Source organism: Acanthochromis polyacanthus, chromosome 13 (assembly GCF_021347895.1).
Source record: "Acanthochromis polyacanthus isolate Apoly-LR-REF ecotype Palm Island chromosome 13, KAUST_Apoly_ChrSc, whole genome shotgun sequence".
Taxonomy (NCBI): Eukaryota; Metazoa; Chordata; class Actinopteri; family Pomacentridae; genus Acanthochromis; species Acanthochromis polyacanthus.
Genome location: NC_067125.1, coordinates 38,390,099 through 38,406,976, shown reverse-complemented (window position 1 = coordinate 38,406,976; position 16,878 = coordinate 38,390,099). Strand labels below are relative to the sequence as shown.

General features: G+C 40.2%; 1 protein-coding gene across 9 annotated transcripts in view; it reads right to left on the bottom strand.

Moving 5' to 3' along the window:
* Positions 1–586: 586 nt before the first annotated feature.
* The window catches only part of elna (elastin a), a 39,828-nt gene continuing 23,536 nt past the window's right edge, over positions 587–16,878 (bottom strand). Inside the window, exons 6-31 of one of the 9 annotated variants that reach the window (XM_051957475.1) lie at positions 14,411–14,476; positions 14,250–14,321; positions 13,235–13,264; positions 12,150–12,212; positions 11,698–11,772; positions 10,283–10,330; positions 10,103–10,165; positions 9,754–9,780; positions 9,595–9,669; positions 8,337–8,378; positions 8,156–8,242; positions 8,007–8,057; positions 7,754–7,888; positions 7,506–7,541; positions 7,058–7,297; positions 6,812–6,943; positions 6,087–6,200; positions 5,013–5,153; positions 4,682–4,813; positions 3,043–3,162; positions 2,764–2,859; positions 2,444–2,500; positions 1,828–1,860; positions 1,429–1,515; positions 1,280–1,315; positions 607–871 (exon numbers count right to left, since the gene is read on the bottom strand). In XM_051957475.1, the coding sequence (XP_051813435.1) occupies positions 753–871; positions 1,280–1,315; positions 1,429–1,515; positions 1,828–1,860; positions 2,444–2,500; positions 2,764–2,859; positions 3,043–3,162; positions 4,682–4,813; positions 5,013–5,153; positions 6,087–6,200; positions 6,812–6,943; positions 7,058–7,297; positions 7,506–7,541; positions 7,754–7,888; positions 8,007–8,057; positions 8,156–8,242; positions 8,337–8,378; positions 9,595–9,669; positions 9,754–9,780; positions 10,103–10,165; positions 10,283–10,330; positions 11,698–11,772; positions 12,150–12,212; positions 13,235–13,264; positions 14,250–14,321; positions 14,411–14,476 (2,177 nt within the window). In that variant the 3' untranslated portion in view covers positions 607–752. Of the gene's footprint in view, positions 1,316–1,428; positions 1,516–1,827; positions 1,861–2,443; positions 2,501–2,763; positions 2,860–3,042; positions 3,163–3,316; positions 3,425–3,831; positions 3,871–4,030; positions 4,108–4,342; positions 4,376–4,480; positions 4,559–4,681; positions 4,814–5,012; positions 5,154–6,086; positions 6,201–6,811; positions 6,944–7,057; positions 7,298–7,505; positions 7,542–7,753; positions 7,889–8,006; positions 8,058–8,155; positions 8,243–8,336; positions 8,379–9,594; positions 9,670–9,753; positions 9,781–10,102; positions 10,166–10,282; positions 10,331–11,697; positions 11,773–12,149; positions 12,213–13,234; positions 13,265–14,249; positions 14,322–14,410; positions 14,477–16,878 lie in introns of those variants that run through there. The other 8 variants (XM_051957474.1, XM_051957473.1, XM_051957477.1 and 5 more) reach the window with 8 other exon arrangements.

Genomic DNA, 16,878 nt, shown 5'->3' with positions numbered 1-16,878 from the left:
AGCTCTGTAAGCCTGTAGAACAACAGGAATGGAAAGATGGTGTTACATGACTAATCTTTCACTCCACTTAGAATAATGAATTTCCCAGAAATTGTACCTATGATATTCATGAAAGAAATCCATCAAGCAGAGCAAGCTGTTAGTAAAAGGAAAAGGAGTGCTGTTGTGAAAGCGAGAAAACTGTGGTCACAACTGATTTACTACTGTTGGTATCATCAGGAACAAGATGGGTTCTATTCATTTCTCCTTCCAGCACTACATGACACCTGCACATTCAAAAATTGTGTCTGGTCAAAATTGCTGAATTCACTTAGCAGAGCACATGTAATGCTGGAGGTGCTTCTACTTAGTTAACTAACTAACGCATGCCAAAGACAGATTTATACAGTCTTTCCAAACAGTATTTGAGAAGGTGAACAACTCTCTATAAACCCGAGAAAATATAAGTCAGATGCTGTAATTTCTGGTCATATATTCAAAGTATGCTATCATACTGAAAGGTTAAATGCATTTGATTTAGACAAAAAACTGTAAATAAAGCAGCAGCAACTAGCCAGAAAATGAATAAAGAATTAGCAAAACACTGCAGGTTCTAAAAGTGGAAATCTACTTTATTGTACTTGATTTTTATGTGTAATCACTAAAATGCTGCAACTGGATGCTGTGAGAAACAATCACATTCACAAATACTGAGTGGAGTGACCCATACTACATCAGAGTGGAAAACAAACTACAACTCACTACAATTCGTTTTAAAATAGAAGAAGTGCCATGTATTTCACTTCATGGTTAAGGACTTTGTGCAAACAGCAAGTCTTACTGGGCTGTGGGACCTCGGGGGCCTTGCTAATAGCAGCAATAGGAGTGGGCTCTGCCAAAAAGACAACAGGTTCCAGTTTCATTGTTCATTGTGCTTGATACAGGTGCAGAGTGAGGCAGGTCAGAAAAGGCAGAAGCTGTGAAATGGACCTTGATACAGCCACAGCTGGGAGGCTGTAAGCTGGAGGTGGTCATTAGCTGGTAGCATTAGCACAACAAACAACATGTGAGCTTTATGGGCAGAAAATGCATGAAGAAAATGTAGAATGGATGACGGTGCAGGGTAGCTGCAGGGATGTGTTGAAGCTCTAAATGTATTATTGTTTACTTGTACTGTACTGTAAGTTGTAGCAGTAAAATCTTCCTCCCATTCCCTGTGTATAAATACTGTAATAACACGAGTACGTAAATGTGTGTACGGTAAATGTTTTTGGAGATCAGTTTTGATATTTCACTGTACCTGGTCGAGGAGTTCCAGCAAGACCAACATCCTTTCCTGTAAACACAATTAAATGTCACTCACAATGCAAAATGTATTTTAAATAAAAGATGCATTTATGAAAATAGGAAATAGTATTCTATGTGGTTTTATAGGAACACTTGGACCACCTGGCACAACAGAACCATTTGGAGCACCACCAACACCTGCACCCGGGGTCGGCCCTGGAACTCCAACTCCTGTTCCAGCGATGCCCCCTGCAAGAGTTCAAAAGTTTGATGTCACCTTTATTATTATTTGTTAATTGTGACATAAACAGCACCTCCAACAGTTTGTCTCCTCCTAAAATGCTCATAATAATGCTTCTAGTATTCAGGACTTTTGACTCTTTATTGAAACTATTATAGATTTCTAGGATTTGACACCTTGACACCAAATGCACAACAACAATGAAAAGCACATTAGGGAGGTTTACAGTCACAGCTCAAAATCTTCTACTCCTGGTGGACAGCGGGAACAATTATGCTAATGCAACAAATGCTTGTGTGATTGTTTCATGTACTCCTTACCATGCTTTGGTGGTTTAACACCACCTGGATATCCTGCCAAAACAAACAGACAAACAAAAACATGCCCTCATCAATATGCATGTCATTACACTTTGCATGATAAATGACAATGACATCGGGCTGTTTTCCACTGCAGAAACTTGCAAGTTGTTTTAGGGCTTTAGTGCTTGTTTCCAAATCATAAGATTTGCTCCTGTAGAACCTCTTTCAAAGCTTGACAGAGACTGAATGAACTTAAAGGCGAAGTCTAATTAGTTAAATTCAGAGAGGACAACAACTGCTACTCTCTTGATGTCCTCATGGAGTTCCAGTCTTTTCCTCTTTAGCATTGCATCCAACAATATATGTCACCATGCAGGCTAACTAATTAAACCCTCCATTGTTCTGTTTCCCTGCAGGCTACAGAGTTATGTCTAGTAACTTCCATTTGTCATTGTTTTACAGCAGTTGAAGATAATGTTGTGAGTGAGCATTCGTATCCTACATCCCAAAGGAATTAAAAGGGTTGAAGAAGCCACTTAGCTTACACCTACCCACACTTCCTGCAGTAGGAAGCTACCTTATGCTAAAATATTGGTGCCTATAGTGTTTTTTCACCAATGAGCACATGCAGTACCTGGAACACCAACCCCTCCAGGTACCCCACCAGGGACTCCTCCTAATCCTGTCACACCTAATTAGAGGGAAAAGAGCAACTTCGATCAATTGTACAAAAATTGTACTTCATCTTTTCAAATTATTTTCAGACAACACACAAGAAAATTAGTATGGATGAGCAGTTTAGATACTAATCAATAAAACTAGGAAACAAGTAAGATAGTGATCAGAAAATACATTTCTAACTATTTAAAATTTTACAGTTCCAATCAGAATTGCACACCATTGAATATCTCCTAATGTATAATTTTTTAGTTGGTAAGATTATTTCTTTATTACCATATTTAGCAGCTTTCGCGGCCGCAGAATATTGTCCACCTCCTGGTACCCCTCCTACTCCTGTTCCTGGTACTCTTCCAGCACCTCCTGCAACTCCTTATTCAGACAAAAATCAAGTTCCATCATTAGACTGCAGCTAATAAAATATATCAATGAATAAGACTATACTAGGGGAGAAACTACACTTGTAATTGCTAAATGTTGCATCTTTTATATTACAGAAGAAGTTGATTCACAAGTAAATGTCTCTGATTATGTTTGCGTGTTTATGTCACTGACCGTATTTAGCAGCTTTTGCAGCGGCAGAATATTGTCCACCTCCTGGTACTCCTCCTGGTACTCCTCCTGCTCCTCCAAGTACTCCTGTTCCTAACCCTATTCCAGCGCCTCCTGCAACTCCTTATTCAGGTAAATAGTAAGTTGTATCATGAATTTGCAGTAGATAAAATATATCAGTGACTGGGGTTATGAAAAGTGACAAAAACATAGCTGTAATAAGCAAAAGTGTTGTATTCTCTCGTATCCAGAAGGACTTCATTGTCAAGTCACCTACCATATTTAGCAGCTTTTGCAGCAGCAGAATATTGTCCACCTCCTGGAACTCCTCCTGGAACTCCCAGTCCACCAACACCTACACCTGTTCCAGCTCCACCTGCTACTCCTGTTCAGGGTGAATAGAGCAGGTTGCATCATTAGTTTATCATTATTTTTAAAAAGTATAATTAAAAAAATTACACTTTAGCTAAATGTTCTGTATAAATATTTAAAAATATTTACTAAATGTTTTTACAATGTCACAGCCAATTATTGTATATCTGATTACAGGACTGCTGTAGAATATGACGTTTACGTCACAAGACTTCACTGTTGCTGTTGCATTCAACATTAACATTACTTATAACTGTAGTTACCTTTAAATGACACATTTCCTCTTTAAAAGTGTACAAACATTACTGTGATTTTCAGACATATACCATAAATGACAATATGTTTTCTTATTCATGATCCAGAACTCAGATTAACCAACTGTGTTCTAATTTACAAATATAAACAAACAATAAACCTTACCATATTTTGGTGGTTTGACTCCAGCACCACCTCCAAACCCTGTAAGGAATCAGCATAATGTTTGTGAATGGCAATTTGTTAGATCACACGGAATTACCATAAAGGAAAACTCAGAAGCACTTATGTTGCACAAAGCACTTTGGGTCTAAAATGAAGACTAAATGAGGACAATGAAGTGAAATCAGTTTTAATAGCTTACCACCTAAACCACCACCAGGCAGCACCGGCCCTGTTCCCCCTGGGAATCCCCTCCTCCTAGGCCAGCTCCAGGGACGCCTGTCAATTGGTACAATTTATTAGCTACTATCACTGTCACCTTTGCAAATTAAGCTAAAATACTTAAGATAAAATTTTCCAAAACTTGTGATTCTAACAATGGATTTAAATGTAAACAGTGAGCTACACATACACATCAGTGAGTATAACAGCGCTGAATAACAGGGATACGTCATGCTACATCTTGACATGGCAATCATTACAATGTGTTATATTGTAAACATCAAAATCTCACCATATTTAGGAGGCTTGGCACCAGCTGCCAAAGCTGCAAAAGAATAAGGCCCAAAAAAGTTCACAATGATCTTTAACCTTTGACATAACAATAAACTATCATTGCTTGTGTCTATTAAAAGTCTGTGGAGCTGCTTACAGCCATATCCTGGTAAAAATGAGCCTCCAGGAACTCCTCCTCTACCTCCACCGCCACTTGGAACTACCCCTGCACCACCTTGACCATTGATACAAAAACAAGTCATATCGCCAGGCACGCTACTTCAAATGCAATTATTTTGTTCTGCAATTATGTTTAGCCACTGTTTTTTACTCTGAGAAATTCTTGAATTTCACTTACCATATTTAGCAGCTTTAGCAGCAGCAGAGTATCCTCCACCTCCCAGTCCGCCTGTTCCCAATCCTCCCGTTCCCAGTCCTCCCGTTCCCAGTCCTCCCGTTCCCAGTCCTCCCGTTCCCAGTCCTCCTACTCCTGTGGAAGACAAATTTATTTAAAGAGGAAGTTGATAGCATGATTTAATATACTAAAACTGATGACTTTATTGACACTGAGAAAGGCCTTTGGTGTTCTTTGCCTCACATGTCACTGTGTGCTGCTACTTAGAACCCAGATCCACCCACAAGAACCAAGTGGCAAGTTCTGAAATTGGATAATAGTAATCTCTAATTACCATATTTAGCAGCTTTGGCAGCACTAGGGTATCCTCCTGTTCCGAGTCCTCCTGTTCCGAGTCCTCCTGTTCCGAGTCCTCCTGTTCCGAGTCCTCCTGCTCCAAGTCCTCCTGCTCCAAGTCCTCCTGCTCCTCCTACTCCTTGGGAAGACAATCAATTTCCACAATAAATTTAATTAAATGTAGTAAAAATGGAATATGTCTGCTGGTATTGAAAATAATCAGCATTTCATTACTATTCAAGACAATCCATCCATCCATGTGCAATACTGTTTTGTAGTTGCTTTGATGGCACAGCTTTGAGTCCAAGACAAATTTTCCAGAGTGGGACAAATAAGTATATTGAATTGAACTGAATTGAATCCATTAACCCATCCATCCATCCATCCATCCATCCATCCATCCATTAACCCATCCATCCATCCATCCAATAACCCCTCCATCCATCCATCCATCCATCCATTAACCCATCCATCTATCGCTGTGAGAAACAATGGCAGGGGCAGCAAGTGAAGCAGGTCATTGCAGACATTCTTTTCCTCAGTGATGCTTTAGAGTTCCTCCTGAAGGATCTAAAGATGTTCCTAGACCAGATAAGATACATAATCCCTCTAGCGAGTTCTGGGTCCACCCCAGGAGATCAGCTGTTGAAATCCCAGTAAGGGCACACTTGTCCAGTGAGGAGTTATTCAAGGTCCTTAGTGCTTAGTCCTACCTTGTGTTATGTATAGTCTCAGATGTATGTTACTTTGGATAAAAGTGTCCACTAAATGACATTGTAAATTGAAACATCACTTCCAATTTGCTTTGCTCTTTGATAATTGTTATAAGACAAGCTAAAGCTGTTTAAGTCAGTACCAGGAGGAGGATTAGAGCACTGTCAAGACTGTTGAGTAGCTAGGTGTCTGAAAGGAAGGAATGCCAAAAAATAAACCATACTGTACATATTTTAGGCTTCTTCCGTGGCCTTTGACATTCTCTGTCTCATATGTCACTGTGCACTGCAGCCTAGATTCCAGATCAACTCAACAAAGTAACATGTTCTAAGACTGGATAATAGTAATCTCCATTTACCATATTTAGCAGCTTTGGCAGCACCAGGGTATGTTCCTGTTCCTCCCAGTCCTCCTGTTCCTCCCAGTCCTCCTGTTCCTCCCAGTCCTCCTGTTCCTCCCAGTCCTCCTACCCCTGTGGAAAATAAATAATCTCATAATGTCTGTGTAGATTGTCAGTCATCCAGGTCATGGCAATCCTAAGAGTTTAAGAAGATGATTGGACTTTTCTTTTTGGTTTTTTGAAGAGGTTTCACCTCTCATTAAAGAGCCTTCTTCAGTTCAAAGTGACTGATGAATCTTCTTTCTAACTATCTGTGTTCTCTGTCCAGACTGTCAACATCACTGTCTATAGAGGAGTATCTTGTCCTGAGGAGCTCTTCAGGATCTACCGCACCAGTTGCCAGGCTCTTATGATGCAATTTTGAGATCTCTCACCATAAAGTTTTGCCATCTTTAACACCTCTAATCATCCCTGCACTGTGTTTCACAACAACTCACATTCTAAAGCATGCTAGCCTTCAGTCATTAATGGGCCATAAGCCGTGGGTTTGGTTTGATAATACTTATCTGGATTCTCCATCAGTCAGGTAGAGCTCAAGAAGCCTTTTGGAGGACAAATGAAATGTCTTCAAGGTGCTTTTTACTTTAGGTCTTACTATTTATGCAAGAGCATGCATGGTTCATTTTAATCACATTTACCACTGATTTAAGAAAAACAGACAAACAATCAAACCAATACCATACCGTATTTAGCAGCTTTAGCAGCAGCAGAGTATCCTGCTCCACCCAGTCCTCCTGCTCCACCCAGACCTGCTCCACCCAGACCTGCTCCACCCAGTCCTCCTGTTGCTCCCAGCCTCCCTGTCCCTCCTAGGCCTTTATTAGACATGGTAAAAGTGGGGAAGACAAATGATTGACTGCTTTTGAAGACATATGATCTAACAATATGTGGAAAAAAGGTAACTGTAATGTCACATTTTTACACCACACCATATTTAGCAGCTTTGGCCGCTGGTGAATATCCACCGCCCGGAACTCCAATTGGTGCTCCTCCAGGTACCCCTCCTGGTACAACTCCTGGTACAACTCCTGGGACAACTCCTGGGACAACTCCTGGGACAACTCCTGGGACAACTCCTGGGACAACTCCTGGGACAACTCCTGGGACAACTCCTGGGACAACTCCTGGCACTCTTCCAGGTACTCCTCCAGGGACAGCTCCTGGTACTCCTGTTTAGGGAACAACCAGTAGGACAAACAGGTGGAATCTGTCCATATAAACTGAGAGGTTCTAGACAAGACAACATACTATTACAGAAGTTGTGCTATGACTTTTGGTACTTACAGAACAATTAATTGTATATTATGTAAAAGATGTGTGACATTATGACTTCAAATATTCTTCTTTTGGGGTACCCAAAAACACAGATGTTCTCACCATATTTAGCAGCTTTGGACCCAGCACCATACCCTACTTTTTTAGAAAAAAGGCATAAAAACAAAAGACAATACTTTAATCAAAGCATATGCATAAGCATATTAAAACAGAGGGAATGATTATGATTATAAGTCTTTGGTTTAGTGTAAAATATATTAGTGACAATGTAATATTTTTTTCAAACAAGACAGTGCTCGAATGGTGATAGACTGAATTTAGTTTTGTAGATCTTTTACTGAATAGTATACCTCCTGGAACCTGTCCTGGAAACAGTCCACCAGTGCCTCCAACACCACCAAAGCCTCCAACACCACCAATGCCACCAACACCACCAACGCCTCCAACGCCTCCAAGACCTCCAACACCTCCAACACCACCCAAACCTGGAGCAGAGTGCAGAGTCATCTGTCACACACAAGTATTTTCAGTACTGATGTAACTCAATTTGTGCCATATTCTTCTTGATAAGTAAGCATTGTCTTCAGTTGGTGTGGACTCTACCATATTTTGCAGCTTTAGCCTGAGCAGGAGAGATGCCCCCAGGCCCCACTCCTGCATAACGAAAAAAATTTATTATTTTTTTCCTTTTTGGCCTTTTAAAAATGTTTGTACTCTGTAAAATTAAACAGAACATTTGTAAAAGCACACACCCGTTCCAATAGGATATCCAGGCTTTGACCCACCGCCGCCTTGTCCTCCTGGAAGTCCAGCTCCACCAGTACCAAAGCCCCCATAACCTGAAACACACATCATAATGTGTCACCTCATCACTGCTGGATTTCCACTGATGCCAAATATCTGCAAAAATGTAAAATAAGAAAGTATTCATACCAAAGGGAAGTTTTCCCCCTCCAGGCTTTGCGCCATAGCCCCCTAAAGAGTAAAAACAGATGAGAAGATGAAGGAGTATGACTCCGTGTCCACATGTGTTCATACGCAACAAAGTACTTAAATAGCATGTTTAAATAAAATTATCAGTCATTGCCCATATTATAAATTGCATAAAAATACTGTCAATTTAACTTGGTCATGTGGAGTATAAATTCCTTCAAAATGCATAAAATATTTCTTCACAACTACCACTAAGGAGATTAGGAAAGTCAAGCTAAAGAAAAGATAATCCCCAAGTACTTGGTTGCAAAATTTTACACGGTACTTGTAAACAGGTAATTTTCTTCTGGTTACAGTGGTGAGAGATATACTAATCTCCAGTCCACCAAATTCATCAGCTGTCAAAGTGATTTAAGCCATCTAACACACATCCCATGTACCCCTAAAGCTCTTGCTTTAGTATAGAGAGCCTTTAAAAACTACATTTTATATTGCTTTCCACCATTAACTATTGTTACATGGCTTTATGTAAGAATGTCCAAAAAAATCTTCCATTTCAGATTGAAAACAGGTTGCTAAGTAAAGTCAATTAAGTAAAAATCTAAAACAAAAAATAAGCAATTGCTTAAGTATTCACAGCCTTTAAGGTTGTATTTAGTAGATGCATCTTTGGCCACAATTACAGCATCTGGACACAATCTTACCACGCTTCTTTGCAAAAGTGATCAACCTCTGCCAGATTGCACATGCGCTGTGACTAAACAGCCGTTTTCAAGTCCAGTCACAGACTCAACTGGATTGCACCTTGTTGTTTTTAAATCATATCTGTGTAGCTTTGGCTTTATGCTTCTGGTCATTGACTTGCTGCAAAACAAATCTTATCCCAAGCTGCATTTCTCTCACAAACTGCATCAGGGTATCCTCTGGGATTCCCCTCTACTTAGCTGCGTTAATTTTGTAATGTACTTTTACAAGCCTTCCAACGCCTGCTGCTGAGAAGCATCTCCACATCATGATGCTGCCACCACCATGCTTCATGCTTTGTGTGTATTCTGATTGCAAGAACTGTAGAATCTGTGTCAGTTACAGAAGTTACAGACTTGGTTATCAGGCCATAAGGCAAGGAAGATGTTTTGTATGCTGTATGAAAAATAAGCTGCAACATCGACAAAACTTAAATATCAACAATGAACACATTATATTATCAAAATGCTGGAAACTCTCAAATGTAGAGTTACTGCATAAATGCACATCACACCTTGCAGTTTGGGTGATTTAAGAGGATATCCATGGAAAACTCCCGGCTGCATTGGTCCACCATACCCACGGCCTCCTGTGATGGATGAAATATATTAACATTTTTGTCAGCTAATGCCATTATAGACACGTCTGTCTGTAAAGTAACAGACAATCTTACCTGGGCCTCCTTGTCCTCCTCCTCCAACTGTATAAGAAAAAATTAAATATTTTCCAGTCAAACAGAAGTGGAAGAAGATTAGTTTCATGTACATATTAAACAGATCTGTAGCAATGACACTTACACAGCAAACTGAACACTGGACTTGAAACTAAACATACCACTGTGGTTCCATAGTATTATTATTTGGATAAATTACTCAGAGAGCAATATAATTACTGGACATAAACTGTCCTCTTACAACCACTAGCACTTTTTATGTGTTCCACTGAACTGTGCTTGGCATTCATTGGCAGTGAGAGAAGCACAAATCAGCCTGCAGCCATGGGTTAAAAAAAGTAATCCTTACTTGATTTGGGATTCAGGTCAGTTCCAGTGGCCACCCCAGGCAGAACTCCACGTCCACCAAATCCTAGAGGAGCCATGAGCAACCAGAGAGCAGCACCATGAAATCCTTGCACAACACTGAAAAGCACAGACAATTGACGTGGTAAATAGTGCCTGAGATTAATGAATGAAAGAGACAAACCTTTTCCTGGCACCAGTCCACCTTGGTAAAGTCCAGGCACACCCACCCCTGCAACAGAGAAAAATAATGTGCTTTTGCAACCCCAGCATAAGACAGCGTGTAAGAGAAGGATTTCCTGAGTCATGCACAGTAATGTTGACCAGGAAATTTACCTACCTATTAACCACAGAAACTGTCATAATGAAGCCAAACAGGATGCAGAAAAGAAAATTGGCTACTTGTTGCTTTATTTATTGGCTATATCTTGCTGTGATTGATGCAACCATTTACTGTATCTGCAGAGGCGTTGCTGTGTTTGGTCTCACCTCAACAAATGAAAGAGTTATACAGTGCATCTTAATGCTTAAGCTTTTATTTCAACAGTTAAAAAAGTGGGCAGGAATCACACTTAAATGTAATGGGGTGATTTTTCATGAGGTTTCAGCCAAAATAAATCACTTCAGCTCACATGTGTTTTATGGATTAATTTGCTGGTCTTATTATGTATTTTCAGTGAAATCTACTTCTGAGGAGAGATCATTGTATCGGATGTTTGATTTAGAAAACTAGCGCAAAACATACTTTGAAAGTTTTTAAAGGAAAATATGTGGAAATATATAACAGGAATAATTCTCGCAACAGGATTTGCTTTCCACAGAGAGTATGTCAAGATATTTTTCCTTGCATTCTGCTGCATTTTGTTCTTTTTTCTGTAAAGCACTTTGGATTACCACTGCTGTATTTAACCCAATGAATCCCCAAACTGCCAGTGGGTTTGAAAAACATGTTAACTTAGAAAAATGGTGTAATTTCACCAATTTTTCAGAGCCAGAAGCTGTGAAAATGAGGACAGTCTTAGGATGTTTAACTTTCCAGCAGTCCTTAAAATAATAATTTGTGACATGTGGGGAAAATATCCAAATATCATTGATGTATAATTCTACAATTTCATTAAATGGACGCTTTTATCCAAAGCGACGTACATCTGTGAATAGATGGGACACAAGCAAGGATCATGTCAGGAGAGTGCCATAAAACAAGTTAAAGTTTAAGTGATTTTTGCCATTAGCACTTTGTCATACTGTATGAAATATATTTTGAGTTTTTTTTTACACTTCCAGCAGTGGTTAACCTATTTTCATCAAGGTATAGGACTTTACATTTCAGGGAAAAATTAGTCCACAGTGAGTTAAAATGTAACAGGAAAGTATAATATCACACAAAGAGGGTTAATAACTCACTAAGAATGACGTTAAATCATTTCTTTTAAATGATTATGAAAAAGTAATAATATGGGGATATTTTAAAGAAAATTTCTAGCCACACCAACCGCCCATCTCATGCAATGGAAAATGAATTGGATGTGGCATTGCTGCGAAGTGAACTGCATCCTGTCTGCCCTCAGCTTCAGGAGTTTATTGTTGAGTCTACAAAACCTGGCACTTTGGCAGCTTTCTTTCCTGCACCTCCAGCAGCCCCTCCTGGAAGACCAGTCTGAGGAATAACAGGCACTGAAAATAAAACACGAACTGTTACTTAGCTCATTGAGAGAAGCATGACATATACACAGTGTAAAAACACACACATCTTTCTTGTAAAGGTGCTGAGTTCAAAACAATTCTAACTGTGATTTATGCGTCCCAACGATTTTGCAACACTGTTTAGAGTTCTCTTTAAATGCATTATTTTATTACAGTCGGAGAAGTTCTTTGTTTGGAGCCCAAACTGGCTCTTTGTCGGAGAAATCAATTTCAGTGTACCTGACAAGAACCAGTCTGGGATTGAAATATACTTTTCATTTAAAAAAGAAAGAAAGGAAAAAGAAAACAGCACAGCATAAAATATAAAATGAGAAAATGGGAGAAATGATGTGTTGTGTGTGTCTTGCCTCCAGCCGGCACTCCAGCTCCAGTTCCAGCGCCTCCAGGACCCCCACCTGCTCCTCCAGTCCCTGTTCATGAAGAGCCCAGACATAAATGTAAAACATACACAAACATTTTTAGATCTGAGGTTAAAGTCACATCCAGTTAAAGTGGAGTCAAGAACACATTTGGAGTTACGACAAGCAAACATGAGATGACATGTGCATCCCATAACCACCAGAGGGCCTAGTGATACTGAAAAGGAGTCTGTGCCAGATCCACTAACTGGTCACTGCTATTGAGAGCAGCTAATCTGGCTCACCAGTTTGTCATCACCTCATGACCAAAAGAAACATGGCTGACTTTTAGTCTAATGTGAAGAGGCAGTCAGCATGCATGGCATGTTCCTTGCCTCGTCAAATGCCTCATTTCTTTGGCTATCCCCTCATGCAGGAAATTAGCTGTCAGGTTCACTTATAAGGGAGCTTGGCAGCAGGATAAAACACATTCGTTTATTTGTTTAAAGTTCTTTTCTCATTTTTAATCTTAAATTCCCCATACTATGCCGGACAGACATTGCGCACTGCCTGTAAGCATGTGGTCTGGGAGATTTGGTGAGGAAAAGTTTGGCAAGGGAAGGATTTGTTTTATCTGTGCTGTTTCAAAGGAAGCGGTTGTTATTTTGAGTGTCATGAAAACAGCACAGACTGATTCTAGAGGCTGAAGTTTTGTCATTGCCAACCAATACTTAAGAGTAGGCTCTTTGCCAGAGTACAGTCCTGGCCATGACTGAGCCCTTCTGAGTTCATGCTCAATCAGACGGACTGATTTAAATCAAACCGCGTGCATGACCACAGCGCAGACCTTCAGGTCACGCTGGGCTCTGCTGAGGTTCAAACTGTCTTCGGCTTGCAAGCACTTGATAAAAACACACATATGTTTGCCAAGCAGTGTTTTCATGCTGAGTTACCATTAATACGAAACATTCACGTTGGCTTTCTCATAACATGCAAGCATGCAGATCTTTCAAAGTTCGAAAATGCTTCAGTCTGTTTTCAGCACAGTCTGAAGTGTGTACAGTAGTCTGTCAGTGGGCCAAATATGAGCTTACCCCCTTGTGGTAGCAGCGGGCCTCCTGCACCTGTGAATGGAACAAACCAGAGTTTCAGCTGGAAATAATATGATTTTAGTCAATGTGAAAAATTTAGAACAGCCATCAACGAAATTCATCAGACAGATTGTGTTTTTTGTGCAATCCATTTGAGACATTACTAAGTACTTGTAAAGATGATATGAGGTTTTTCTTCCTAAAACAAGTAGGAATGCAAGCGGCTACAACAGTCTGAGTAAAATGAGACTCAAAGCAGAAGAATTTCAGTTAACATGGATGATATTTCTACTGATAACACATGCACCCTATGTGGGTCGTCATCTTGGAACGGTCGTCCATCAATCACAAAGTTAGTCGCTCGATCCCAGGACACCGAACCCTAAAAGATTTACTGCCATTTGAGTGTGAATGGGTGAACGAGAAACACGGTGTAAATTGTTAGTGGATGTAGATTTAAAGATGCAGACCACTGGCTAAAGTCTGGTACAAACATCTTTGCTCTTGAGCTTAATGTCATTGTACAGTGTCCTGATAAATAAATAAATGAAATGAAATGAAATGACTGACCATATGTGAACTCTCAGATGCTGTAGTTTGTAGTTACACAAGCTCGTGTAACATGAGAAGGAAAAAATGTTTCTGGTTCTAAAACTAAACTTTAAATCACACACCAGGGCCATTCCGCCTCCTCAGAGATCTTTTCTGTAGTCCAAGAAGTTACTTACTTTCTCCTGGAATTTGACATATTTTGAGATTTCAAATTCGGGGACTGAGAGCAGAAAGACATTTAATATCACCGGTGCAATCAAAAGAAATAAGCAAAACTTAGTGTTGTGTGGTTCCAGCAACCGAGTGTATAAATCCGTCATGACCCTCAGTTTACGTTGCACTTAAGAGCCTTCTGAACTGACAAAGGTTTTTGAAGGAGAGCTGGATTAAAAACCAAGAAAAATGGTGCCTTTGTGGGAAACTCATTTTACACATTTCTACCCAGACGTTTTCTCATCTGCTGTACCTCTTTTGGCAGCCTTTTGTCCAGCTCCTGGGAAAAATCCACCGGCGCCTCCACCATATCCGCCATAACCACCTTAATGACACACAAGATTAAAGGTGACGGAGTTTAACACTTGCACACGACACCATTTCCAGCTTCAGCTCAAGGCTACAAGTACTCACCTCCTCCATAGCCTCCAGCTCCGAGTCCGCCTCCTCCAAGACCTCCAGCTCCTAGATTTCCATAACCTAAAGAATAATGATAGCGAAGCAGCAGAGCAGAGAGACATACACCAAGTGAAGTTTACTCTGCTACAAACTGTAGATGGGGACAAAGACAGTCAAAGAACCGTTCTCTTCACTGTGCCTGTAATGAGTTACTTGTGGGCGTTTTTTCTGCGCTAATTATCCTTTAAGAAAAATAAGCCATCATTCAATCTTTCATCAGAACATTTATCAGGACCTGTAAGTGCAGCGTACTGTACATTAAAAAAATAAATTACATGGCATGAGATACAATATCATGTGTGCTTAATTACGTTTGATAGAAACTTGACTCAGATGTGTGTTTCTGGAGCCAAAGACTGCACTATGGGAGCAGAGGACAGAGCTGACAGACATGGTGGCTATTCTGGTTATTCTGTATTCTAAACACTGGAGGGAGCAATCTGTTCTTTATGAGACCCAAAGCCCAAAAACTCATCTATGGGAGGCAAACACTTTTGGTTTCACTTGATGCATAAATAAAGTCATATCCCAGTAGGGGTCTCTGCTTGCTGACAAGAGTTTAAAAAAATGAGAAAAGTACAAGGAAACTGAAAAAAAAGTGTGGAAAGGGGGAAGAGCGTGAAATAAAATGCTCACCACCTGCTTAACAACTGGAAGAGACTGTACTGGAAGATCCTTAAAATGAGTACATGTCTGGGGATAACTTTAAAAAATAAGAAACCAAAATCTGTTTTATCGCACATTTACAAGTGTCATTATCACACTTAGCCAGAAAAGACTTTTACACAAAGGCTTTACTGACTTGTACAAACTATAAGACCAATTGCCACCTTCCTTTGGGGGCAACATGTCAGAAATGTCCAAATCAAACTTACAAATGGAAATTTAATACATTAGGACATCTTTGCCTAACTTTCACATGTCAGACATTTCAAAACATGTTATAATTCAAGTGAAATGCTTAAAGAAGGCGTGATATTATTTACATCTCGATCCGTTAAGTTGAACTTAACTATCTCCAGATACCTGCCAGAGTGATAAATGCCTATTTTCTAGGGCTAACTTATGGGAATGAATGTTTTAGAGCATGTTCGGAACATTACTGTCAGAGCTGTATTTCTCAGAGGTGAATTAAAAGTGGCTGTGAGTTGAACAAGTTCTCCAATCAGAGACGAACGGGTTGGAGTAATGACTGTTTTTAAAACCAGAAGAAATTTGATCGCTGCCAACAAGCTAGTCCACCAAGGAATTTATTTTCATCAAATACTGTAAGCCAAAAAATCTGGGGTGAGAACAACTAAGCATGGGAAACAAGTTGAAGGAGGGAGAGGGCAAGAAGGAGCGATCAGAGCGTAGGGTAAAAGTTTGGAGTCGCTCCAGCGAACGGCAGGGTGCAGGTAATGATACCGACGAGGGGGAGGAATGTGCTGGGAGAGAAAGATGGAGTGTGGAGTTTCATGACCTAGTCAAAACAAATGTGGGCACTGACCTTGCCAAGGGCTTGGCAAGCTGACAGGGCATGCAATGCGAGCCCAGACACTAAGCTAAGCGCCCTTGTGATAATCCATCTCCTTCAAAGTCTTCAGCTTGATTCTCCTTGATTGCTCAGGCATCCTCCAAAACACCTCAGAGTAATCACAAGTAATCAATTCTTGTGTAAATCAGAATGATCTAGTGCTTTTCACCTCTGTACTGTGTCTGTTGTTGACATAAAGATTCTGTGAGTGCTGCAAAACGTAAAGGACACAAAACAAGAGATGAAATTCTCCTTTAAAACTGCACCATCTGGTCAAGTCTCTGGTTCACAGGACATCTGATCAGTCAGTTGGAGGTGTTTTTTTGGTGTAAATGTTGGAAATATACAGCAAAGTCTGCGCAACAGAGAGATTTTGCGTTTCAATGGAAGAAAAACATGAAAAGAGAGTGAAGACAGGCGGGACTGTGGAGACTGTTAGCTTATTCATCCATCATCTGGCCCACCTGTGCTCACATGTGCACAACCCAACCTGAATTTGGCAGTCGTGTTTGACCAGCACCTGCCACGTTGAACCCGACTTTCTGATTTGAGCTCACAGGACAAGATGCAGAAGTCAGTCTGAGAGGGTGTGTGAGTGTTACCGAGAGTTTAGACAAGACAGAACGGAAGAGGAGCTTTATTTTCTGTAGTTCTGACATCATGAGACACTGGGAAAATAAAAACACTCCCATGTCAAAAAAATGGAGGTTGTATATTTTCAGGGTCAAAGCAAAAGGATGTGCTCACAAAATCCGGTCCTTTGTCAGTTTGGCATCCATCCACTGATTATATATTTGAGAGACGAAGGGCAGAGTTTTAAGACAAAGCACTCTGTTTATCCATATTTACACCATCTTGTAAGCTCAAACAAGCATGCTTTTGTTGGACTACGATTATTACAACATGT